General features: G+C 46.6%; 1 protein-coding gene across 1 annotated transcript in view; it reads left to right on the top strand.

The window, feature by feature from the left end:
• Nucleotides 1-26,067, top strand: part of SNX25 (sorting nexin 25) — an 84,549-nt gene that overhangs the window by 18,102 nt on the left and 40,380 nt on the right. The window contains 5 exon segments of the mRNA XM_036011759.1: nt 6,499-6,583; nt 11,779-11,995; nt 16,291-16,463; nt 17,502-17,688; nt 18,169-18,170. Coding sequence (XP_035867652.1) covers nt 6,499-6,583; nt 11,779-11,995; nt 16,291-16,463; nt 17,502-17,688; nt 18,169-18,170 — 664 coding nt within the window.

The raw sequence follows: 26,067 nt of genomic DNA, 5'->3' as shown, positions 1-26,067 counted from the left end.
TATGGACATTGAGATCCCGCCGAATCACACTACCAATGTAATATTTTTCTAACCAGGTACCAAATACTGTATCACCAGTTGTTATTTAAAGGCCAGTCAACACGTTCATTAGGAATGGCCTTATGCTATCCCAGAACATGGAGCATAAAAATAAAACAGTAATTGCTTTCATTACCGAAGATCCCTGCGGAAAAAGCCACTGTGTGTGACTCATCCGTCGTGGGGCCACTCGAGAACCCCAAAGCCGGGGCAGCCACGCTGGCTCCTTCATCACTTACGTTCCGCGGTTTCAGTGAGAACTCTCGTGAAGGAGAGAAATTTTTGTAATCCACTTCGATATGTTTGGACTTCACACCTCCTCTGAAGGGATCTTGTGGATTGATGGTACCTTTGAATAACTTTTCTTCCATGACCTGGGCTGGAGAGCGAAACGTAGAGAAGAGGCCGGAATCGGAAGCATATTAGGATTCCTAAACACGGCTCCCCACAGTGGTGTGCCTCATTAGCCCCTTGATTATGAGCTTCCAGCCAGAAGAGAGTAGGCCCCTGGAGCACAGATAATGTAACTCACTCACCTCTGTCTCCCTAGCGCTGAGCTAAGTGGCAGACACACACGGAGTCCTCAGTCAGTGTTAGGTGATTGGGTGATGGCAATGCGATTCAGACCACGGAAACCTGCGCCTTCCCCTGCGAACCCAGAAGAACCACGGTGGAAGCCAGGGATCGAGTGGCTACAGGATGTTTATTACACAGACCTTTCAGGAATGCAGAACGCTAATGTCAGTTTCCAAGTGCATTTCCTCAGCCAATGTGCTCCTCTTCATTCTTCCCTGCCAGCCCAAATATCTGTTCTGTGCTTGCCAATTTAGGCAAACTGCTGTCTGCCTGTGGACTGTCACGTGTATGTTGTAATTTCAGTTTCCAAATCCGTGTCTGATTTGAAACGTACTTACATTTCTCTTGTAATCAAGTGGAGTGTGTTTTCTAAGCTTAAGATTTGAGTCCCTGACATTAGAAATAAAGCACTTTTTTCCTTCCCTGGAGTCTAATTCTTCCAACTGAATGGAAAAGCAGTCTGAAGTATGCTAACCTACCTCCAAATCTACCTCTACTGATCAGTTAATAGAGGTTTTGCTTTTGTGTTCATATTCATTTTTCTCTTAGAAAGCAGATTAGCCACCATCTGATTAGCCTCAATTTGTTGAGAGTTAGTAACATTTTGATTTTATTGATGATCATGGCTATATATGGCAGTATGTGCCAGGCATTCTGCTACGTGCTTTCCGTGAGCTAGCAATTACAGACTAAGATGCCCATGGTTTGAATATGGCTTATGGTTTGGCCCAAACAGTGCAAGGAGTGTTTGGAATAACGATGAACTACTTGGAGATATCATCTAAAATTTTTGATCTTCATTCTTTGTTGCAAAACATTGGAACACCTAGCGGTACAGCTGCACAGCAGTGACCCCTTTAACACATTTACAGTCCTCACTAAGCTCCTGGGGTTTTTTTCTCTCTCTCCTCTGGGCCCCTGAATTAGTCACTTTATTTAATCCTCTGAGGTGTTGTAAGCCTGCTTAACCTAGAGGGGGAAGTGGCTGAGTCAAGGATCTGTCGGTAGGAAAATGTGCCCTTAGACCTGAGAGCTGGCCTCCTTCCCGCTCCGCCTGCCCCCCTCCTGGCTCTGCGACGGGGCTGCGCAGCCTCTGCGTTGGGCATGACTTTCACTGCCGTGTCACCGTCTTCTGTGAGGGTCTCAGTTGAAAGAGACGGCCTTTCAGGTTTCTCAGTCCTTTCCTACCTTCCTGCGGAAGAATAGGTGTGATTCCTTCATTTCTTTGGTTTTAAATAAATTATTTTTTTTTTAAAGGCGGAGGCAGAGTGTGATTGGCTTGAAAGGAGCCATGGCTTGGAGAACAACAATTTAAGAGGGAGACTGTTTGTCATGGGACCCCAGTGGACAGTCAGATGCTCAGACATCTGCAGAGACTCGGCCATGTGACAGCTCCCTGTGGTTAATGGTGATGATTGGGGGTTTGTGTGTGTTTTCCTAGGGTAAGTCACTAACTACTTTAATAGCTTTACAAGAAATCATAGCCACCACCCCTGCAACTCTCAAGCGTTTTTCTTTTTAAAGTAAACCGAAATACATTTAAAAAAATGTGGGAGTACAAGTATCTCCTAATGAAGGAGAGAGGCAGTGGGCATGGCGGGAACTGGAAGTCGTGACTGGCTGTCCTGGCCCATCGGTGCCCCCCCAGGGAGCAATGTGGGAAACCATGTCAGCGTTGTGAACGGTGGACACTGAGGCGTGTGTGTCTTGGCCGGATGCCAGATTGTCCCCGGGTGCTGAGTGGCCAGTGGCGCCGGAGCACCCAGGTCTCTCTGCACAGAGACTCGGTGGCTGTTACTTCCTTGGTGGATGCCCGGGGAGGGCATCCACAGCCACCATACACTCACGTTGCCTCAGCCCCGACACAGACGGTTTGTGCTGTGGCTGTGGACTCAGAGCTGGTAGCTGGGAGTACACAGAAAGCTGGTACATTCTCGGGAAAGGGTTCTTTGATACGGCATCTCTTGCTGGGTGCTGAGGATGCCATTACACATGTGTATTAGGAACGTTTCCAGGTTTTGCCCTGTCTGTGGAAAGCATTCCTAAACTGAACATTTATATGTTAAGACCTCTTATTTTCTTATGTCCCCAAGGAACTCATTGGGTGATTAAAAATGACCTTGGTGTGTTGGTTTTAAGTTAGGTTTAAATCTTAAAATTAAGCCAGATTACATTTATCTTAATGAAATGAAAATTAAGGCACTTTTTTTACATGACAAAGGGCACCACTTTAACAAAAGCTTTTATGAGTGAACGGTGCGGTATGAACACTAACAACTTAAAGTGAGAGCTGACTGACTGGTCAGACCACTTTTGGAGTCCTAATGTCCGGACCGGGATATCGAAGATTGCTATCACCTATCCTTTGTGACAGCAGGAAGCACATTTAATTTTCTTTCCTCTTTCCTAAAACTGCTGTTTTAGGAAAGCGATTGTCAGGAAGAGAGGCAGGCTTTACCTGAGGGCTGAGACCTGTGATTGTGCAGATGCTACCGTGGGTAGTTAGCTAGTTATTAATTTTACAAAAGTGGAGAGCAAAGGGAATTAGACACGGAGTTTAATAAACAGGGGAGCATGAGCCTATTTGCTTCACCAGGAAGCTACAGCTTTTCATACTCCAGGGGACCATAGCCTTGCTCCACCAAGGGGATCAACACTCCTTCCTTCCCCTCTCCAGTCTCAGATTGTTGGGGGCGGGGGTGCAGGGGGAGATGCTTGACCCAAGAGGCCTGTCAGTCTAACTAGGGGATGGACTCACTGCAAAGCCTGCAAAAGCCTAGGAAGTTGTCTGGCTCTTTTGAAAAAGTACCTGGTCCATCCCAAACCCAAGCTAATATAATCCCAGAGGAGCAAGGAAGTGATATCCCTCTCTCTTCCCCCGCCCCCACATTTGCCCCATGAACTCATGTGTCTTCTCTCCATAGCCATGTGGCCTTAGCAGTGGCCACATGGACTTCACATGCAGGCCCTACTGGGGAGACTGAATATCTCAGCACAGCAACGGATTGTAGTTGGAGACACAAGCTAAACTAGGCAGGTGGTGGCCTGAGCTGAGCTTAATATGAAGCAGGAACTCTGTGGACACTGGCTTTTGCTTTGTTCTTGCTGAGGACGTGGTTGGACTTCTTCCATGGCAGGGCAAAGGGAAAGGCGACATTGGAAACCCGGGGAGCAGCTTCTGTTTCCACCTGAATAAATCATCCTGCCACACCAGTCTCCCGTGTGCGAGTCCTTGGCATGCTCTCCTCGTGGTCCAGTAAAAGAGCCTGATTTCCACAGGCAACACAGATGGGGGAAAGGTTGCATCTGTCTTAAAGAACAAGTGCTTTGGGGAAGTGTCTGCCATGTGCAGTTTCTTTTTTCCAAACTTATAAATAGAAGGAGAATGAAGACAGTTTCTGCTCACTGACCTCCGGGCCACAGGAAGTTATTCACGTTTTGCATCTGTTTCAGCTAGCTTTCTTCCCCACCACTCCGCCCCTCCAGTTTCCTACCTCCCTACCTCTTTTTTTCCTTCCTCCCCTCTTCTTTACTCCTTTCCCTTTCTCTCCTTCCCTTTTTTAAAAAAGATTTTATTTATTTAATTTTAGACAGAGGGGAAGGGAGAGAGAAAGAGAGAGATAAAAACATCTATGTGTGGTTGCCTCTTCTGTGCCCCCTGCTGGGGACCTGGCCCGCAACCCAGACATGTGCCCTGACTGGGAACTGAACCGGTGACCCTTTGGTTCATAGGCCAGAGCGCAATCCGCTGAGCTGCTCCAGCCAGGACTCTCCTTCTTTTTTTTCTTTCTCTTCCTTGGGATGATGATTAGTAAGTTCCACCTTTGTGATCTGAAAGAAATGAAGTGTGTTGTGACAAACTTACACTTGCGTAGGACTTTAGACATAAGGAGATCCCGGCACCGTGAATATTAATCCCTGAGAAAGGAATCTCCATGCCTCGTTACACAGTTATTCTTGGCCCACGATGTTTGCTGCCTTTCTGTTCCCCTTACGTACTCACCATCAGTCTGTGGGACGAGGTGGGGCTGAAGAACCTTTTTCTTTCTAATAAGGGCCAGTGCCCCCTGGGCGTGGGGGTATGGGGAAATCCAGAACCAGATTGGAAAGTCAGATTGACAGAATAATAAGCCTTCTACTTTGAAAGAGCCTAAAATGGAAAAACGTTAGTCTCATTAGCTTTTTAAATTGAAGAGAATAAATTAACTCCTTATTCAGATACAGTCATCGTGACAACATGTGCTTATGTACGTTTTATGTCTCAGTGTAAAGCAGAGGCAGAAAAGACATGAGCAGACAGATGGCAAGAAGTAGTAGGGCGAGACAAAAGAAATTAAACTAGGGAGACAAAAGAAATTAAAAGTAAGAATAAAAAAATTAAGTGTTGAAGGAACTTGTGAAGATGGACACCAGCACCGAAAGCCTGCTTCTCTCCCATCCCCCGAAGGCAGTTTTCATTTCAGTACCCGCAGTTGTGGAGCTTCTCGCGTAAGTGTGGTGACCTTGGGTTTTGCCGTCCGAGGAGTGATGGGCACTAAGACCGCCACGCCCGTATTTGGGAAACGGCACCTGCCTATTTGTCAAAGGCCTGAAAAGTTGCAATTAAAGTTATTTTTCAGTATAGTGCTCTACAAATGTTAATTCAATGAAAAAATTGTCCCAAAAAATCCATAGGTTGTTTAAATATCTTCCTGATACTCTAAAAAGCACTAGAATTTAAAAATTATAATAAAATGTGCTGAGCACTTAATTTTATAACAAGCTGCTCAGGGAGTAAAAAATAGTTTTAAATGATTGAAAGTGCATTTTTTTAATGCATTAAATGGCTTTCGTCCATAGGATTATGATGATTTAAGGGTTTAAAAACATGCCACAGGAAAGTAGTGAATGGTATGTTAATTTGTAGCATAAAGGAATCCTTTTCTTTCATGAATATAACTGTACACTTAAGGCTTTTTCAAGTATTTCAACTAAGGAATCTTAAAACTATGGCTTTTCATTTGTTTTTAATCAGGTGATCACAAAAACAGATGACACTGTTGGCACTTGCCACAATGGATAGTGTGAAACTAAGCTGGGTCTAGTAATTTCCTGCTCCCCGTTGGGTGGCCCGGACGCACGGGGTTGCCTGCAGCTGTGTTTGGGTGGCCTGCCTGCGAATGAAGTGGTTTCCTCAGGCTGGTGTGTTGCACGAGGGTGATAGTAATATTAGCCATTTGAGCTCCTTAGTGATGTGATAATGCTAGTCGAACACTCGTAATATGTGCAGTGCAAAAAAAATACAAATGTTAACACTACTTAGCCTCCAAAACCAATGAGTAGGCTCAGTTACATTATACATGCTTTTGGTTATTTGGGTGTGTGAACACTTAAAATGTTTTTCCTCTTTACTGTAGTCTTACTAGCCCGATAGTGGGATTTTAATTCTGTATATTCTCTCCTCCGCCTTTTTTTTTTTTTTTTTTTTGCTGAGTGGTATTTAACATTTTTAAAAACTTGCTGTTATAGAGACATATATTGACTAAGAAGTTAAAAATCCTAGGCCCCTCCCTAGAAAGAACCACTTTTAATAGTTTGGTGTACAAGTTCCCAAACATCTTGCAAGTTTTTGTACTTTCTACTGTTCTGTTGGTTTGCTTCTTTCTATGTTGGCATCATACGTTTTTGATATCTAAAAGGGAAAAAGTCCTTCCTGAATTCTTTTTTTTCCAAAAACTTTAAACTGACCTTAAATACTTATTTATTTTTCCCAAAGAACTTTATGGTCTGATAAGCAATATGTTATGGCTTGTGTAGAGGACATTTCATACCTTTGATTTTATTTTTATATGTGATTTTATTCATTTAGTAATCGGTATCTTTTCTCTTTCTCTTCCATGCCAGAGCCCTGTTTGTGGAAACTCACATGAGACAGTTCAGTCGAGAAGGGTGGTAATTTCTCATCATATGGATAAAGCTCTGAAAGAAGGTAAGGGTTAAATGGGAGAGTGTAATTGCCATACAGAGCACTTCGTTATGGTGTTCTAAGAGGAGAATAATCTCTAGCAAAGTTATCTTTCCTTCCTGTCTCTATGTACTATTAGGATTTTTTTTCTTCATGAAATTTTTATTTGATGACTAAATAAATATATCCATGTTTTGGTAGAACAGACAGGATATAAACATTTTATTAAGCTGGAATTTCTAGGTCACCTGAAGGTAGCCAGCCACGTGGAGTGTGTTTCACCACAGGAAGCAAGGGTCTGTTCTCTATCCCCTAAAACACTCTCTTCTTTTAGATGTAACCCAGAGAAGGTGTAGGGGGAATGAATACACTCTACTTCAGCTCACTGACGGACAAACCAATTGAGCAAAATAAGGGATAGTGACCAGATTTACAAAAGAATGAAATTTGTACTGAGGAAGGTTGAATGGGGAGTTGCGGAGGGTGTAATATTGTTACGTGTCTCAAGGTGGGAATAAGTGTAATTATAAATACTGACATTTAAAAGATAATATATTTTGATTGAATTAAAGTTCAAAAACGATTTTTAAAATTATATTTCCAAAGACACCGACAGTTTCAGTTATATGTGCAAAAAATGTGTGAGTTTTTCAGGCGGATACGTGATATTAGGAAGTTCAGAAAGAACTAAGTAAGTGGCGCGTAAGCTAGTGTGTTTTACTGGCTGTAGTTCACACACATCACCTTATGAACATTTGAAAGTGAATACCATGTAAGTGCAGAGACGGTTGGAAATTGTGTGGTTTCATAGAATCTCAGACCTTTGGGGACTGTGATTAAACTTTGAAAATGTTTCTGTTATAATAGTAAAGTATGGTGACTTTGATAAAACATTGGGCTTAAAATTCAACTTTATTATTATTAATCTCAAAAGCAATTTTTAATTGCTTTTATTGAGGTAAAGTCAATCTACTTTGAAATGCACAAATCTTCAGCGTACAATTCAACAATTTTCAGAAGTGCCTATAACCATGTAATCACCGCCTTCACCAACATGAAGAATGTCATTACAGAAAATTTGCCTCCTGTAGTTAATTAAGTGCATCTAGCAAATGTTTTATTTCAAATATTGTACTTTTCATGTCTAGAATTTCTTTGGTCCCTTTTTGTTTATCTGCTGAGGTTTCCCCATCTCTCATTTATTCTGACCATTTTTATCTTTAATTCCTTGAACATATTTATAATAGCTGCTTTAAAGTACCTGTATGCTAAATTCTAGCATCCAGGCTGCCTTGGGGTTGGTTTCTGTTGATTGCTTTTTCTCTTAACTACATGTTACTTTTTTGGGTTTCTTCTCAGGCCTAATTATTTTTAATTGTGTACAGAACAATGTGAATGCTACTTTCTAGACAATCTAGATTCTGTTCTCTTCCTCTGAAGAATATTAGTTTTGTTCTAGTATGCAGTTTAATTTTCAACTGATTGATCACCTTGAAGATACTTGGTTTTAGGCATTTTTTTAAGGGCGAATTGATTTGGATTTTGTCCTTAGTCTACGTGGATCTGTTAGTCCCGGGACTTCGGCTGAACTCGCCTATTTCGTGGTCCTTCCGCAGCGTCAGTGGAAGCCACGGTCATACCTCTAGCTTAGCAGGACTCGGCCTCCCAACGGTAGCCCTGCAGGTAGCCCTGCCGGGGAGAGCGGCTGAAGGCTCTGCTCAGCTCTCTCAGCCTTCCCCGGGTCTCCACCTCCCACTGGTCTCCACGTGGTCCCACTCCATGCACGTTGAGTTTAGAGCCGTCAACCGGTTTGAGAGTTCGTACCCAGGTTTTGTGGCTGTACCCTTTTTGGTATTTCCTACTTGTGTTTCCAGCTGTTTTGGCGGTTTCTAACTCTGTTTTTTGATATCTTAAAAATAAAAAAAAAACAACACAAAAACCCCAAGCAAAATCCAAACCGAAAAACAGATGTTCAGTCGAAGTTGAACTGCCTGCGCGTCCAGGCCCTTTGCGGGCCTTCGGGGGGAAGCTGTATGAACGTGAGTTACACGCAGTATCGGTTCCTTCTTTCAGAGGAGGACTCTTTTTCAGTTTCCGCTTACTTGGACTGTTTCCAGTGCCTTTAAATAGTTCTTAATTTTCCTTTAGGGTTCCTAATTGTTTTCTGTATGAAGGTTAGTCTGATAAAAACTATTCCACCATCCCTGGACCTGGAACTCTCTCCTTAATTTTTTTAAAAATTATTTTAAATTGCAGTAAAGTACACATAATGTAAAATTTCCCATCTTAACCATTTTTAAGTATAAACTTCGGTAGTTTTAAGTACATTTTCATTGTTGTGGAGTCTGTGGAACTCTTTCATCTCACAAAACTAAAAGTCTGTGCCTACTAGACCACGCTTCCTGCTCTCCCCTCCCCAGTCCCTGGTAACCGCCGCCGTTCTGCTTTCTGTCTTCGTGAGTTTGGCTCTTACGTTCCACGTGTAAATGGAATCATACAGTGTTTGTCCTTTTGTTTTTAGTTTATTTACTTGGCATCACGTCCTCAAGGTCTTGTCGGTGTTGTGGCATGTGTCAGAATTTCCGTCCATTTAAGTCCGAATAGCATTCCATCTGTGGCACGTACCGCATGTTGTATATCATTCGTTACCCGTCAGCGGGCACGTTAGTTGCTTCTGCCTCTTGGCTGTTGTGCATAATGCTGCTATGGACACGGTGTCCCTTTAATTTTTTAAGACTTGGAAGTGCAATTTCCCTGCACTTCAGCATGGCAGATTTCTCTAGGATGGGCCAGTTCGTTCCAGAAGTAATTCCGGGAAGACATACAGGATAGGGCTGAGACCTAGTTGACAAAAACCAAAACAGAACAAATGAATAAAAAACAAAACCCATTATCCAAAGCCTTTGGGTGTAAGAGCTTTAGTTAGTTACACTTTTCTACAGTAATTTTTGGCATATTCTTAACCTTTACAATATGCTGTCCTTTGTTTTAAGCCAAATGATTTCCAAGAGAGTTGATGATTATATGATCTACCAAAGGAGAGAGATAGGCTGTAATGGAAGTGGTTATTGAGAAAAAAAATTATGCATTTAGCAGTAGTTGTTAAAAAACAGTGTGAATATTGCAGTAACTGTGCATGGTGCCAGCTGGGGTACTGGAAATATCGGGGAGCACTGTGCAAACTGTGTGATTGTCTAGCTGCTAAGCTGTGCACCTGAACCCAATACAAAATAAAATAGCTAAAAAAGCAAACACAGGAAAAAATTTAAGAAGATACAGAGAACACAGCCAAGAGAGTGTACTTCTCCTACTTAGATCATGGTATCAGTGACAGCTTTCCAAGCCATTCAGACCAGTCCCCAAATAAAATAAACCTAGAATTAACAACCATGGGCTTCAAGTTGCTGTTTTACCAAGGTTAATGCAGTATATTTTAGCAATAAAGTACATTAATCACATAGTCCTTTCCAATATATTAATAAGCTTAAATATTCCAAAGCTTTTCTATACAATAAAGAAAATAATCATTTAAAATATTTAATTGAAAAAAAAAAACTAACATGAGACAAATTAAAACCAGAATTGCCTTCTAAAAATTTGGACATTTAATTTAAGAAGGAATTAGAGCCTAAAAATGTGTGTTGGGAAGGCTGAGAGGTTTTGTAAGCATTTAGAAAATCTGTAGTGATTATAATTTGCATCTCTAGAGTATTTTAATTTATATTTCTGAACCCTGGTACCAGCATATTTACTTGAAATTTTGAATATTATTAGCTATTTTTAGTAGACTTGCCTTCATAAAACTGAGGGTCTTTTTGGTGTGCTTGCAAATTATAACAGGGGTGCTTGTTAAGGCTACGGCAATTTGAGTTCAGTTTATAAGAAATGCTTAAGAACATTTATTTAAAAATTTCCCCTGGCCCTGGCTGGGTGTCTCAGTAGGTTGGAGCATCGTCTCATATACCAAAAGGTTGCAGGTTCAATCCTCAGTCAGGGCACGTACGTAGGCTGTAGGTTCGATTTCCGGTTGAGATGTGTACAGGAGGCGGCCCATTGATGTTTCTCTCTCACATCGATCTCTCTCTCTCTCTCTCTCTCTCTCTCTCTCTCTCATCGATAAATGTATCCTTGGGGGAGGATTAAAATAAAAAGAATTACTAGCTTGTCACATGGGGTTAATTCCTGAGGGGTAAAGAGAACTCTGAAGAATAGGGATTAGCAGATGAGTGGGAACACTATCTCCAGGGTCTCTGGGCAAAGCACTCGAGTGAGGGGTGCATTGGAAGAGGAGTCCCTCACCACAGAGAGCTGCGACCCAGGCCTCTTTGGAGAGGGCACGGCCTTGTCCCACGTGATGGTGGAGAAGTTTGGGGAGGTACCGGAGGCTGGGGGAAGCCACCCCCCATGTGCCAGCGGAGTCCTCTGGGAAGCTGCCCTCTGGGTGCTGTTGGAACTTGCTGGCGGTGAGCACCGCCAGTGCCCCTTGTGCCGCCGTCAGCTGCATGTGCAGAAGCCCCCCAAGAAGAGCACACAGGAACCAGGAGAGAAGCCCTTTCTGCCCCAGGGCGCCCCCAGCACCCTCTGCTGATAGAGCGCAATAACATTATTCTGGTTGGCAAAGAAGAAATGTGTACGGGGTTGAGCTCCAGGATCAGAGTGGGGCAAAAAAGGGTGAATTTGGAGCTGCAAGGCAACGAATTGATAAATTAGTACGCTCCATAAGTGTGTTGTCACTATCCAAGATGCTCTATTTTTAGATAGTTTGGAATCAGACAGACTATTTAAAAATTGGGCTGCCCAAGAAAATCCAAGGCATAGCTCATTGGTCACTGTACCCCAAAACTTCCAGTTAAATGAGAATCTTTCATTTTGAAAGATTATGTGTTTGTTTTGGTACTTTCTTTGTATTTTATTTATTTTTAGGGGGGGAAGAGAGGGAGAGAAACATCAATGTGTGGTTGTCTCTTGCGCATCCCCCACTGGGGACCTCGCTCACAACCCAGGCATGTGCCCTGACTGGGAATCGAACCCATGACCCTTTGGTTTGCAGGATGGCACTCAGTCCACTGAGCCACATAGCCAGGGCTCTACTGTACTTTTTGTATTTTAAACAGTGTACATTGAACAGTAGGTGGCCAGTCTCCAGTATAAACAGATGCTGTGTCGGTCTTTGCTTCTTTCATCTAAGTTTTGCTCACTGCTTTGTGTATTCCCGGTAGTGTTTGACTACAGCTATAGAGACTACATTCTGTCCTGGTACGGGAGCCTCAGCAAAGACGAGGGACAGCTGTACCACCTGCTCTTGGAAGACTTCTGGGAGATCGCCAAGCAGCTGCACCACAGACTGAGCCACGTGGACGTGGTGAAAGTCGTCTGCAATGACGTCGTGCGGACCTTACTCACTCACTTCTGTGACCTGAAGGCTGCGAATGCCAGGTAAAGGTTCGAACACGGGGACCCTCGCCCTCCTTTTCCACATGCAAATACTGTTCTCATTGGTCAAGGGACCACAGTCAAGACGAACTGTAGAATGAATACTCTGTCTCTTGCTGACGCCTGGCTTGAAATGTAGACATGTTGAGGGGAATAATCATGGTGTTGTGATAGCACAGAGATTTTTTTAAAATAACTTGGTAATAGCAAACTACTTTGTGGACTTGTTTAATTTTGTAAGTATCTTAAACAGTGAAGTGAATTTCACTGAATCAGCACTATCATGAAGTTATTAATAGTATTATGGATGCCTAGAAATAGAAAATGATAGTGTTTTATGCTGTAAAGAGTGTCACTGAGTTTACAATTTTTAGAAAAGTTCAGTTTTTTTGTTTTTTTGGGTTTTTTTGGTGAGCCCTGTGCTAAGAACATTACCACATCCTGAAAATGCATTTTTAGACGGAACTTAATACTGGAGCTTGTGCGATACAGTTGGAGATATTTCGATGTGAAGACGGCGGACGGGGGGCTTGTTGGCCTTTTGCGCCGTGCATGGGGAGGGTCTGTGCCCATCACGCAATTGCCTTTGGAAGGAGACTTCAACAAGGCCAGCTCTGTGCTGGTGGTAAATCTTCCTTCCTTAGGTTTGCTGATAGGATCTTCAGTGAGCGCGTCGCTCCCGAGTGCATGTAAGAGGGGTGCATTGTGCGCTCCTAAGCTGTGCCTACAGAGCAGGCTCCTGAGACGAGGAGCCCTCTGCCGGTTTGGAAGTGGACCCAGCTGGAGCAGGAACAGGGCTCCCTATGGTTAATTGGCCTATTTTCTCTGGTGTTATTCTACCTCCACTTTTAGGGAGGAGAGAACGTTTTTTGAAAACTACACAAGGGGGTGAGTAAGGAGCCTTATTGCGTAGGTGATAACGCATCTTCTTATTCTAAGAAGGTCTCTCACATGAATCTATCAGGAAGCAGCCTCCCTGCTGCCCTGCGGTGTTGCTCGGCGGGGCCTGGTTGCTGAACCTCTCGTACGTACGGCAGCTGCCGGCCACCCCCGGTGTGTTGCTTCTTCTCCGTATCGTCTTCTCTCCCGAAGTCTGCCGGGCACAGGCTTATGAGTCTGAGGTCCACAACAGAGTCATCACATGCCTACAGTTTTCCGGCAAACTTGTAAAAGCTTGGACCCCTAGAAAGAAATACATCTTACATCGTGATGTGACCCAATTTCATAGGACCAGGGACCTAACCCACAAACCCAGGTGTGTGCCCTGACCAGGGCTTGGACCTAAAACCTCTTGATCTGGAGGACAACACCCAACCATGTGAGCCACACTGGGCGAGGCAAATTGATTGCATTTTAGAAACTTCTAAAATGAAGTTTCTAGTTGTCTTTGGGTTTCTAGTGGTCTTCCGCCCAGGGCAGATCTGTTCTACTGATATCTAGGCTGTGCCTGGACACTCTCGTTGATAGTCCTTATTAAAGGAAATACGCTCTCACTGTTCTCTGGGATTACGGATGTTTGGAAAGTACCAGAGGGCCACTGGTGTTCTGCACACAGACGATCATGCGTGCCCCGGAGGGGAAGCCGGGAGAGCTAGTATCTGCTTGTGTGTCGTCTTCTCCAAATCACACCGGGAGACGGGTAGGCAGCTCATTTGGGTTTGCTGGCTAGGTCTGTGCTTGCTGGCCCCAGGTGCACCGTGCCCTTCTCCTGGAAATCTCCATGGCTGTGCAGATGCCCTTGGCTGCGAAATGGCTCGACAGCCTGGGAGGCTCCGGTTGACTTGGCCGCTATCAGACAAGAGAATAATAAATTGCGTTAATAAAAGCAGCGCACCCTCCGGCCGACTGTTAGGCAGTTATGTGGTGGCAGCTTTCCGGGGGGCCTGTCTTTATTTCCGGGCCAACATTCTGTTGCTGCTTCAAGCCAACCCAGATGACACTTAGTTCTTGCCTCTGCTTCCACTTCCTCTGTCCCATCTGTCTTGTTCTGGCGGGTTTCAGGGAAATCTAAAAACAATTGTTTTTTATGCCATCACATCGATAGCATCTTTAATTTTGTAGTTGCTTTACGATCTCCGTGTTTTGTTTACCAGTCAAGCACCGATATGGTGTTTCAGGGGGAAAAATAATGTTCTTATTCACATATTTCCTTTCTTTATCGCTGCATTTCCCTCCCCCCCCCCCCCCCCCCCCGCCCCAAATCTGTGCAGTCTCTGACTGTGGTGTGGGGTAAAGAGCCTGGCCTTGAGGGTTATGTTCACCATTTGTTACCTCTGTGACTGGACCGCTCACTTAACCGCTCAGATCCTTGACATTCTCATCTATAAATGGTGATGACCACGTATACTTCTTGGTGTAGATGGGAAAGAGAAGTAATGGTGCACCTAGGAAATTCACGAAAGGCCCTTTTCCTCCCTCGGGGCACGAGAGCCCGAGGTCAGTCACAGGGCTGCAGTGAGCAGATTCACACCCACGGGAGGAGGATGCCGCCGCCAGGACGAGGGCCGAGGTCCTCCAGACGCGACGTGGACGACTCCTGACCCAGAAGCAGCCGTTGGACCCGTGATTGTTTCTTGGCTTCTGAAGCGGCGCCTGATGTCCACTTACCAGGGGGCATCATGGGAATATCCTGCCCGGAGTTCACAGAGGGCTCCCTTTCCTTTCCCCAGAGATCAAGCTTGTCTGACCGGCCTTCTGGGCTTCGGCTCGGTCCGAAGGCGCTCCCCTGACTCAGCTGCAGGCGGAGAGGGATCCGCGGCAGTCCGAGGGTCAGGCCCCGTCCGTTGTCCGTCTCCCACTGGACCCAGAAGGGGCGGTGTGCACTCCTGGGGGGCACTTTGATATTATTTAAAGAAGCAACTCCTGAAATTGGGATTTTTTTTCCAGCCAGCTTCCCACAATAATATTAACCAAATATGTATATTTAAAGTAAAGTGTCACCCTTAAAAGTGCTTGAAATGACAAAGTAGCATGTGAGTCTTACTGAACTCTAGCCGGCAGCATAGCTGGAGTTTAAAATAATTGAAGGCGCCAGTTAAAAAAGGCAGCGTAGATTAGTGTATGGGCAAAGGCTCGCTCTTAACATCTCTCTGTTCGTGCTGTCGGCTTTGCACGTTAGGGGCGAACCCCTCCCGTTTGCTGGAGAAGACAAGGAGGAAAGCTTTCTTTTTCAGTGTGCACATTCTAGAAACTAGTCTAGCCTCGTGCAAAAAGAAATCACGGTTCCCCCCTGAGAGACGTTGGTCATAACGGCTCCAGTAGGCACTTATTGTTTCCCTTCCCGGGCAGGGCCTGGTTTGCTTCCTCCCAGTCCGTTCAGTGTTTGTTTTTTCCTCTCTTCCAATATTAGCCACCAGTTACTGTAAGAAGCCCATAAACTTTAACAAATTACCTCCCTCTTCTTTCTTGAGCTGCTGCCAAGGTACTGTAAGAAAAAGAGGTACAGAAAGTTCTCTCCATTCTTCCTTCCTCGGGTCCTCCAACCTAGTGGCCCTCGGGTGGGGTGGGGTCAGTGCTGACAGGGGGTCTGTGACCCGGGCTGGCAGAACTAGTTGGGAAACACTCGGGGGCCTCACGGAAGGCAGTGTGCCCCCGAATTATGTAGCGTCAAGCAGTGCACGCTCTCCTCAGTAGACGCGCCGTAGGTGTTTTTAATCCCATGATCCCCCAGTCAGGGAAGCTGGCTGGTGCCTCTGGTTTATGCTTTGCTAGTGGTTTTTGTTGTTGTTGTTTTTTTTTCCCTTGAAAAGTAAAGCTATAGATCACATTTATGAAAGATCTAGGAGACTTAAAAATAATCTACTTAAAGATGTACTCATACCTTTCCGGAGTGTTGCTGTGATTCGGGAGTTATGTATAACTGTTGGTGCTACTTAAGGTTTGAAATCCCCAAAGGCCGTGTGTTTGCACCCAGATTAGTCTGTGGTTGAGAAAATTCCTTTTTTTTTTTAAGATTTTATTTATTTATTTTTAGAGAGGGAAGGGGGTGGGGGAGAGAGAGGGAGATAAACATCAATGTGCGGTTGCTGGGGGTCATGGCCTGCAACCCAGGCATATACCCTGACTGGGAATCGAACTTGCGACACTTTGGTTCGCAGCCCGCGCTCAATCCACTGAGCTACTCCAGCCAGGGCTGGTTGAGAAAATTCTTGACCCACTGGTATTATTGAGGAGCAGATACAGTTTTTAAAACAGATGCATTGCCCATTTGAAATATGTTTTACCTAATGGCCTATAACTGAAGTGTTTCTAGAATTTTCTTTCCTTCTTTTATCCTCTCTCATGTGTCCATTTTGTAGACAGGAAGACCAGCCAAGGCCTTTTGTGTTGCATGCCTGCTTGAGGAACTCGGCTGAAGAAATAAGATTCCTACAGACGTGTTCTCGGGTTCTGGTGTTTTGTCTCCTCCCCTCCAAGGACGTGCAGTCTCTCAGCTTACGTATAATGCTCGCAGAGATTCTCACGATGAAAGGTAGCCTTCCATAAGTAATCGATATTTCCAGTTGTGATGGCAGTTGTGCAAATGAAGGTGCTACACACTAATGTGATGGGTAGCAGGTGACAGGACACCTACACGGACCTTGCACACTGTAGGGTGTAGGAGATTTAGAATATTTTATTTAGAATATGTCACTCAGAGAGGGCATCATTTGGCCATACCTGATGAACAGATTTTTATATAGCATCACCCAGTGCAGAGTACATTTTGTTGTTTATTTTGACACAGGGTAACCACCCCGTACACTTTTCATAGGAAACATCCATTTGGGATAGCTTTTGCATCATCCAGGCCAGGAACGTATACGTTAATGAAAGAGTATCTCTACTCAAACTTCACTGTGCATTTACTTAAAATACCTTTGCTACAAGATTCATTGATAATGCCTATGTGTAATTTTGTGAACTCGGAATACATTTAAAAAAAAACGAAACTGTACCACAATATGATGTGATTACTAGAAAAAAGTATATCCAGGGACATGCTTAGCCAGGTAAGAAAAAGAAGAAAATAGGACCTAAGAGAAAATTTTCTACCTCGTAATTTCACGCAAATAACATCGCATTTACTGGGCATTGATTGACCCTCAGTATTTCAGGATTAGCCAGTGGTACCCAGTAGCTGATGTAATCAACCACAGAGAAAAGAGGAACTTTTGAACCTAAAGTTCATAGAATGAATTTGTAATGGTGTCATTGACTTTTTAACAACTTCCCCCCTGAGGTCTGCTTTCAGCAGTAGGGAAGAAAGTTGATTTTCATCTTTGGGCAGATAGAACATGTTGAGCCTTATAAAGAAAATAAATGAAAAAAAATCAAAGCACTTAATTTTGATACCTTTGTTAGTAATTTCGGAAAGGCAGGCGCGTGTGTGTATGGGTATGTGTGTGACTATATGGTCCTCATTTGGGTAGTTTTAAATGTTCCCCAAACATGGATTCAGTGACATAATAGAAAGACAGTTCCTTTAAAGAGCGATGCCCTTTTCAGCTGTGCCGTCTTCCCCTTGCAGTGTTGAAGCCCGCGGTGGCCTTGCTCAGCAACCCAGACTACATCAACCAGATGCTGCTGGCCCAGCTGGAGCGCAGGGAGCAGATGAATGAGCATCACAAGCGAGCCTACACCTACGCTCCTTCCTACGAAGAGTTCATCAAGCTCATCAACAGCAACTCGGACGTGGAGTTCCTGAAGCAGCTCAGGTATCGGGGGCCCAGCCGGAGCACCACAGTAGCTGCTGACCCTCGCCTCGGCCTGGGTGGGTGGAGACGAGCCTGTTGGCCCGGGAAGCCGAGGCGAAGGAAGTGTGCGCGCCTTGCCTTCAGTGACCGCCGCACGTATCCAGCTCCTCCTCAAGCAGTGGAGTGGGTTTTCTCCAAGTGTCATGCGTTTAGGTACTTAGGTTACATGGACTGAAAGCCGTTCGGCTGGCAGGAGTATCAGGCTCAGCCACTCTGGACCTTTCCTTAGGCAAGCGTCGGAAGGAGGTGATGGGAGTTTACATTACATTGCAGAACGCGGTGTTGATTTTCATTGGTCTTAGAGACCCCTGCAGAGAACATGCAGGTTTGGGAGTAAAGGGCTCTTGACTAATTGCTTCGAGAAAACACATTTGAAATAGACCCCAGGAATCGATTTTATAAGAAAGTTCGATCTCACTTGCCGTACTTGATATATTTTAGGGGTGAGTGTGTGTGTTTTGTTGTTGTTCTTTTTACAGTAAGTGTGTGCACATACAGTATGATTGCGTAATGTGTAGCTGGTGGCCTTTCTGGGCTTCTGTTTCTCTAGTCACTCTGGGTTTAGCGTCTGCAGATGGTCACGCATGGGGAAGAAAGGAAACTCGGGCACATCATTTTGCCTCTGATAACTCATTTTGGCAAATCGCTGATGGAAAAGTAAACATTGGCTGAAATGGGATCTTTGACTATTTGAGATTTTACACTTGTCTTCTTTGCCTCTGAACTGGGGTCAACGTTAAGCAGAGTTACAAAAAGTGGCCAAAGGACCTTAAAAAAATAAACGGAACTAATTATTGTGAACAGCCAACTCTTGGTAGGTCCTTCAGCGTCCCCTGTCATTCTGCGTCCGAGCGCAGTTCCTCGTTATAGGCGTGGATCGTAATAAGAATTAATGGTTTAGTTTTTCAAAATGCACCAACCGGAGGCTCAGCTCTAGGGATGCTATGCATAGCTTCGTGTTGGCCGTTCGTCACCTGGCAGGTAAAGAAACAGCTCGGCAAGAGTTGCCTTCTACAGACCGGCCCATGGTGTCGCCGGCCCCAGGGCCATCGGACCCCCGCGCTTGTCCCAGTAGTGGCGCCGTGGACTGCCCCGGTCTGCGTGGCCAGGGCTTGCACCCGACGTTCTGATTTCACACGCTCCCTCTGACATGAGGCGGAACAGAAACCGTGTGAGCACTGCCGGGGGGGGGGGGGTCCTACAGAAGGGGGCAGGCCCTCCAAGCACAGGGAGGCTTTTCACGGGCAGCGCAAATGCTGAACTCAGGAATGACTTTTTCAGCCCTGGCTGGCGTAGCTCAGTGGATTGAGCGCGGGCTGTGAACCAAAGTATCGCAGGTTCGATTCCCAGTCAGGGCATATGCCTGGGTTGTAGGCCACGGCCCCCAGCAACCGCACATTGATGTTTCTCTCCGTCTCTCTCTCTCTCCCTCCCTTCCCTCTCTAAAAATAAATAAATAAAATCTTTAAAAAAAGGAGTTAAAAAAAAAGAATGGGTTTTTCAAATATTGAGATAATTCACATACCACAAAATTCATCATTTTAAAGTATACAATTCAGTGGTTTTTAGTACATTCCAAGGCTGTGCATCTGTCGTCACCAGTTCCCGAATGTTCTCATCACCCTGGAAAGAGACCCGTGCCTGTTAGCAGTCCCGTCCCATTCCCCTCCTCCCCCGCTGGGCCCCTGGCAGCCACTAGCCCGCTTTCAGTCTCCGTGGATTTGCCTGTTCCGGACACTTCGTGGAAATCAAGTCGTCCAACAGGTGGCCTGTTGTGACTGGAACTTGGTTCACTGAGCATAGTGTTCTCAAGGTTCGCCCGCGTTGTAGCATGTATCGATATGTTATTCCTGGTTTTGGCTGCATAACATTGCATCGTATGAATAGCCCCTATTTGTTTATCCGTTCACCAGCCCATGGAAATCTTTCATTTGCACTTGAAAGAACGCCCTTTGAGTAATTGTTGAGCATCTTCAGTAGCCTCATCAGCGACTGTTGGTAAACACAGGGAGGGGCAAACATTCTTTGGAATAAACACAGAGTTTATTCTTGTATTATTACTTATTGATTACTGTATTATTTTCCACATTAACAATGGTATACCTACTTTTGCCCCACCTTGTAAACGAGAGTCACATAAAATATTGCAGATTCCTAACCTCTCTCGGCGGCCGCCTGCCCCCGCTGTACACCTGCCCCCGACGGGGAGTAACGGAGTGCCGACCCCAGGAAGGGCGTGTCTCTGGGGCACATTCCTGTCCGACTGTTGAGTTCCCTGGGCCTGCCGCCTCACCGTCAGACGTGCTTCCAACGGAGTCTGTAAAGTCACAGGGGAGGCCCCTTGGAGACACTTTGGTGATTTAGATAATCGAACTCCATTAGAAACAAAAAGAATGCATTTTCAGATTTAATTACATTGGTGCCATAATGGAGCGCAACTGGAATGACCTCTTCTGACCCCTGTCTGTCTCTTTATAAACTTTCAGTTCCACATGCCAGTCTCTGGAATTATGTCTCTAACTTCCTCTGGAAGGGCTGCAAAGTTCTCTCTTAACAAGGAATGTAAACCTGTTAAAAGAGTCGTATGCATTTGGCAGCACAGCTAGGGGATCATGGTAACCCCTCGGTGATCTTGGCGAAATCCCTTTGGAGAAGGACACTGCGGAAGGCGTTGGTCTCCACGATCGGTGCACACACCCAGAGTTTAGCTTTCGGGGTCCTTCTGTACGCACTGTGCTGGGGCAGCGGCCCCGGACCTGGGGCTCAGGCGGTTCCTCGGGCTCTGCCGTGTGATAGAGCGCCGGGCCGTCCTGTGGCACTGGCGTGTCTTCTGTCCGCGGGGCTGCCGTCCCTGCTCGCTGCATCTCGGGAACAGACCCGGGGGCCAGCCTTTATCCTCTGCTGCTCGCCCAGCTGGAGCCCGAGAGGCTACCGGGAACAACGCTGCCGTGGCGGACACAGATCGTTTTGCCCAAACACGTAGGTGGTGCTGCAGAAATTATCTTGCTATTTGGCTCCTTATTGTGTATCCCACAGAGAAGTTGCTCTCTAGGCCGGGGTCAGGTCTGCTTTTTGTTACTGACGGGCGGAGTCGCTCTCCGTCAGACTCCCGGCTGGAGCCGACACACGGGGAGGCTTATCAGCTGCCTGCCGCTGGCGGTGCGGCCGCTCCAGTCTCGGTCCTCGCCGTTCTGTGGCCCTTCTGAGGACACGCGAGCGCTCTGCCGTCTGACCTGATGGGTGCTCTGGGCCACCACTTTCAACTCGCTGCTCCTAAAGTTTTAGATTGGCTGCCTAAGGCAGGGCATGCGTCTTATTTAGACGACAAGGTTGATGAAACTGTCCCCTTTTGTTTGACGCGTATTTGACAGAGAGATGCCTACTTTCTAGAGGGGAAAAAAGTCACTTACCTCGGCCAGGTCGGAATGTGTTAAAGACAAAGAAGCAGACAAACCTTGAAGGTAGTGTTTGAAGCTCTGCGGTGTGTGTTTTTTCTGAGTCGGCCTGAGAGGCTTTCACAGCAGGAGTCTAGAGCTAGACGTACTTCCTTCAATTATACTAACTTAGTGGGTGTTTTTTTTAAATCCTGACTGCTTATGAAAATCACCCAGGCTTTGAAAAAATTACAGTGGGAGTTGGGTGTCTCGCTTTCCTTGGCTGCTTCCTTTGTCTTCTAAGACGTCGCAGCGAGGTTGTGGTGGCTGGCTCGGTTCAAGACTTTGAGTTTTCCAGGCTCTTCTAGTAGAAGCAGCGACCCACTCTGTTGATAAAACAGGAGCCCCCAAATCTGACAGGCATCTCGGTGCCGGATATGAAAGGGCAGGCGGAACAGGCTCCCCCACCTCCCGCCACCGTGGGCAGTGGGGCGGTGAGTCCAGGCGGGGAAGGCGGAGCGGGGCTCAGAGCTCAGTGCCCTGTGGGGAAGCTCGACAATGACGGCCTCCCCAGGGAAGGAACTGGCCTCCCCCGGGAAGGAACTGCGTGTTCCTTTATTCTGGAGATAAAGCCGGAGTCGAGGTAAACGTTAGGCAACGGGAAACAAAGATACTGCTCTTGAAAGTGCCTCTTGGAAAGGAGTGGGTGGGCTGTGGCCCAGGAATGCATCCGGGGCTGCACGCTGCGGAATTCTCCAGTGAATCTGTAAGAAGCACCCCAGGGAAAAATACTTGCTCCCCCATGAAATGGGAGAGTTTTTACATCGCTGGTTGGAGTGGAACCTGGGCATCAGCATTTTTAAACGCTTCCCAGGGGATTAGAACATGCAGTTAGTATTGAGAATGTCTTTTGCAGGGGATGTTCTCCCATGTGCTACCAATCTGAAGCCTTGGCTGGGTGTTATGTCCCACAATTCGTTGTACTGTAACTCTCTGAGAACGGCCTATCACTGTTAGAGATGCTCCGGGGAGGAGAAAGGTGGTTAATCAGGATACCTCGTTCTCCTACCAAGTTACTGTAATCAGCAGAGGCCTTCCTGAGATGCATTTTAACCCCAGGTTTCTCAGCCTTGCCAAAACCGACCCTTTGGGCTGGATATTGATAATTCTTCACTGTGGGGGCTGCTGTGTTTATGGTAGAGTGTTTACAGCATGCCTTGCTTCCCCCCACTGGCTGCTACGAGCAGGCCCGCAGCCATGACAACCAGAAGTGACTTCAGACGTCGCCAGATGTCCACAGGGGGACCAAGTCACCCCAATAGGAGCCGTTGCTTTAACCCCATGAATAGACTGGAGACACTTATGTTAGTTAGGGTTAGATTCACGAAATACCCACAAAATAAGATGGTTTACTGAAGCCCAGAGGGGTTCTTCTTTCTTCTATAAAAAGTCTGGTAGGCATTCCAGCACTGCTAGTGGGGGGCTCCACTCCCCTCCTGGCCCTCCAGCCCGCTGCTCCGCTGGCCCCAGCGGGTGTGTTCCAGGGGCCTCAGGGCCCAGGGCGTGTTCTAGGACGCCATCCATCATGGCCAGGAAGCAGCGTGAAGGCAAGGAAAGGCAGCGGCAAAGGTCATGCACTGGCCGTCTTTCCAGGAAATTTCTGGGAGCTGTTTATTTGACACTTCTGCTTATATTTTTTTATTGATCGCCTTATTCTGGCAGCCTTAGGCTCAGCTGAAAAGGAGGATCCTGTCACCAAGGAAGAGAGAAGAGTGGGTTTGGGACAGGCAGACAGCCGTGTCTCGACAGTGCTGCGTGTCGTGTAGCTGCAGTGAAGCAGGGTGGCACTAGCAGCATCGCACACGGGCCTCGGAAAAGGGCTCCCTTCCCGGCCTGGACATTCGCCAGGGCTGAAGAGCTGCCACACAGAGGTTCAAGGAGGGAAAAACGGTCTTCGTTTTTAATCCACTGTTTGTTGAATGTCTAATGAGTATTAAGCATCATGTCAGGTTCTCTGTGATCATCAGTGATGATGATAATAGCCACGTGCATTAGGCGCTATTATTCTCACCGTGTGCTTGAAGAAAGGAAGGTGGCTTGCCCTGGATCACATAGCTAGTAAGTGGCAGAGCTGGGATTTGAACTCAGGTCTGTCTGACTTCAGATCCCATATGAAAAGCTGGGTGTGTCTTGCCAGCGAGGCAGGTAGGGACAGCAGCGACACGCAGCCCCAACCTTGTGGAATTTCACAGTGGTGTGGCCGTAACCCTCTGCGATCTGTGAGTCTTTGCAGGCACTGGCCCTTCCTTATGCAAGAAAAACACTGCCAGAGAGTGCTGTCAGCTCAGGATGGCGGCCGGCTGCCAGGGAGACGAGAGGTAATGAAGTCCGAGCAGCGCGTCACTGCTGTGACTTCATCTGCTGCCAAACCTTTATTAGGTTTTCTGGTTCTGGATGGTTCATTCCTGACCCCTCAATCGAAGAGCAACGTGGAAAATCTGAAAATAGTGGAGAGGACATTCTCCTAATGAATGAAAGATTTAAAATGAAAAAGATAAAGTTTATTTGGCTCAGAAAAGAGAAGCAAACCCTTTATCAAGTGCGTACTAAGGTCGATGGGGTGTTTTCTGTTTTGCTAGGATAAAGCAAGAGGCAGTGGGAATAACGAATAGACCAAGTTCGGAGACCATACGTAATGGTGGAGTGGGTTAATGAGGGAGTTGCTAAATATTTTTTCTTTAGCTATTACGGGGATGGATTTTCATCTCCGAATTCGTTTAGCTAGCCGCATTTGCACATGAAGGTAGTGTATTCACAACAATATTAAAATTCTGAAAGTTGCATGCATGTGTGTAAAAGAACTTAAATTCTTTGAATGCTCAGCGTTTTGAACAGAGATTCTGAAACTACGCTGTGAATCACGAGCAGTAATGAGATTACGTTATAGAGGAATGTGCAAGGAAAACTATACACACCTGAAGACCGACTGATGCACCATGGGCACGTCAGAAATCAGCGAGCACATGACAGCAGTGAGGGGCACGAGGCAGTGTGGGTGGAGCCCTCAGCCCAGCACCTGCCTGTTCCTCGTCGTCAGCCACTACAGTTGTCCCTGTAATCATCAGACCAGGGATCACACTGGCCCATTACGAGTGGCCCCCTGGAACTGGGAGTTTGAGGACACCCTGTAAGTCGCACGCCTCTCTCTCCATCCTGAGGTCTGCGCCATCTCAGGCCAAGGAGTAAGGCCAGCGAAGACCAAGATGCCCCTCCATTCCTGATGGATCCTGGGCTTTGTGGTCCGTCTCTGTGAGACTCTAAGACTGAGTCTCAGAATCGGGCGTCTTCCCCGCCTAGCAGTGCCGGACCGGACTGGGCAGCACCGGAGCAGCACAGGCCTCCCTGTCCCTGCGTCTGCCCCCACCGCACCTCCCTGGCAGGTGCAGCGCCCACCAGCCGGCCGGCCCTGGAGGTGGGGAGACACATGTTCTTAAGAGGAAGGAGAGTGGACGGCTGCGCTTCGCACGCCCAGTCCCTCCGGCCCCGTGGTCCCATCGAAAACCGCTTCCTTCTCCAGGGAGCCCAGAGGGGAGGGGAGGGAGCGAGCGGTGGGGAGAGGCCAGGGAGGGAGCCACTTAGACTTGGAGTGAAACGTCCATACTTGGGGGTGGGGTGGGCTGGGTGGGGAGTGCTTTTTTCTTTATAAAAACAAAGACTAGGGGATGCTAAGTCTGTGCCCAGCAGGGAGGAATTTCATGATTCACAGGGTCTGCTGCAGGAACTGTGGCGAAGAGTGAGCCAGTGGTGTGCTGGTAATTCTAAAACTGGCTTTTGTGCGTAGGGATGGGAAGCCCTGACTTAGTGTAGCCGGTTTCCATGGTGTTAACACTCCTCCCCGGGGTCGGTTCAATTCTCGAAGTAACCAGCGTGCGTCACTAGAAGGGCTGGGTAAAATAAAAAAATTTTTTTGGCATGTGTATATATAATGGATCACCATGTAACAATGGTCTTGCATCCGAATATTTAATAATACTGGAAGGCAATAACCATAAATTGATAAATTAGAAAGATTCTAAGGCAGTATTTCTAAGCATAAATTCAGTCTTATAACAAAATACCGTGTTTGCCTAGAAAAAAGCTTATAAAGATATACCAAATGTTGCGATTAACTTTGAATATTGTGTTTCGTGTATTTTCCAATTTTCTTCCATGAACATACGTTCTTTAGAGAAAGTGAGAATGGGCTCAGCCTGAGACAGTGCCGTCCGCCCATCCGTTTATCGGCCTGGGGGAGCAGACACTGAAGGCAGCTGCGAAGTGAACAGGAAACAGTCTCTCGTTCAAGGGCACGCAGCAGCTGTGTGTAGCTCGTCAGAACGATTCCCTTCTTGGAGGGACTACTTCTTTCCTATTCAGTGAGAAACTGCGCTCTCTCGAAAAGCTCACCTGGACTCTGAGAGCTTTGTTGTTGGAAATTCTACCAGCGAGAATGACACATCCGCCCAGAGAAGCAGCCTCCTTCACCGCCCTTTAGTGGAGCCGCGCGTGGTGGGTTTCCGGCCCAGCATCCCACGACTCTCCTGACTGCTGTGTCCAAGGAAAGGGGACCCCGGACCCTCCCGAACGTGAACGTGACCTCTTTCCGCAGCCCGGTGTTGAGCTTGCCCCGCTGCTGCTGCGTTTAAATTCCATCTGCGCTCCGCCCTTCCCCCAGCCCTGCGGGAGCTCTGTCCTCTCCTGGTGTGGGGGGCGCCCCCTGTGGGTCACACACCGAACATCATCGGCCGCCGCGGCCCTGCTGGTCTTCGGTCCATTAGGCTGAGGCACTCGTGTAGTCAGGAGGAAAACAAGGCTACTTAGGAAATTTTCCTGCCTATTTAACAAACACACACACCGTCTCCCCAAATAGTGCATGTTGAAAGGGTCAGCAGTGGGGTTCAGCAACCATAGCCATAGTTAACATTGA

Source organism: Phyllostomus discolor, chromosome 11 (assembly GCF_004126475.2).
Source record: "Phyllostomus discolor isolate MPI-MPIP mPhyDis1 chromosome 11, mPhyDis1.pri.v3, whole genome shotgun sequence".
Classification (NCBI taxonomy): domain Eukaryota; kingdom Metazoa; phylum Chordata; class Mammalia; order Chiroptera; family Phyllostomidae; genus Phyllostomus; species Phyllostomus discolor.
This window is presented reverse-complemented; position numbering and strand designations above follow the sequence as displayed.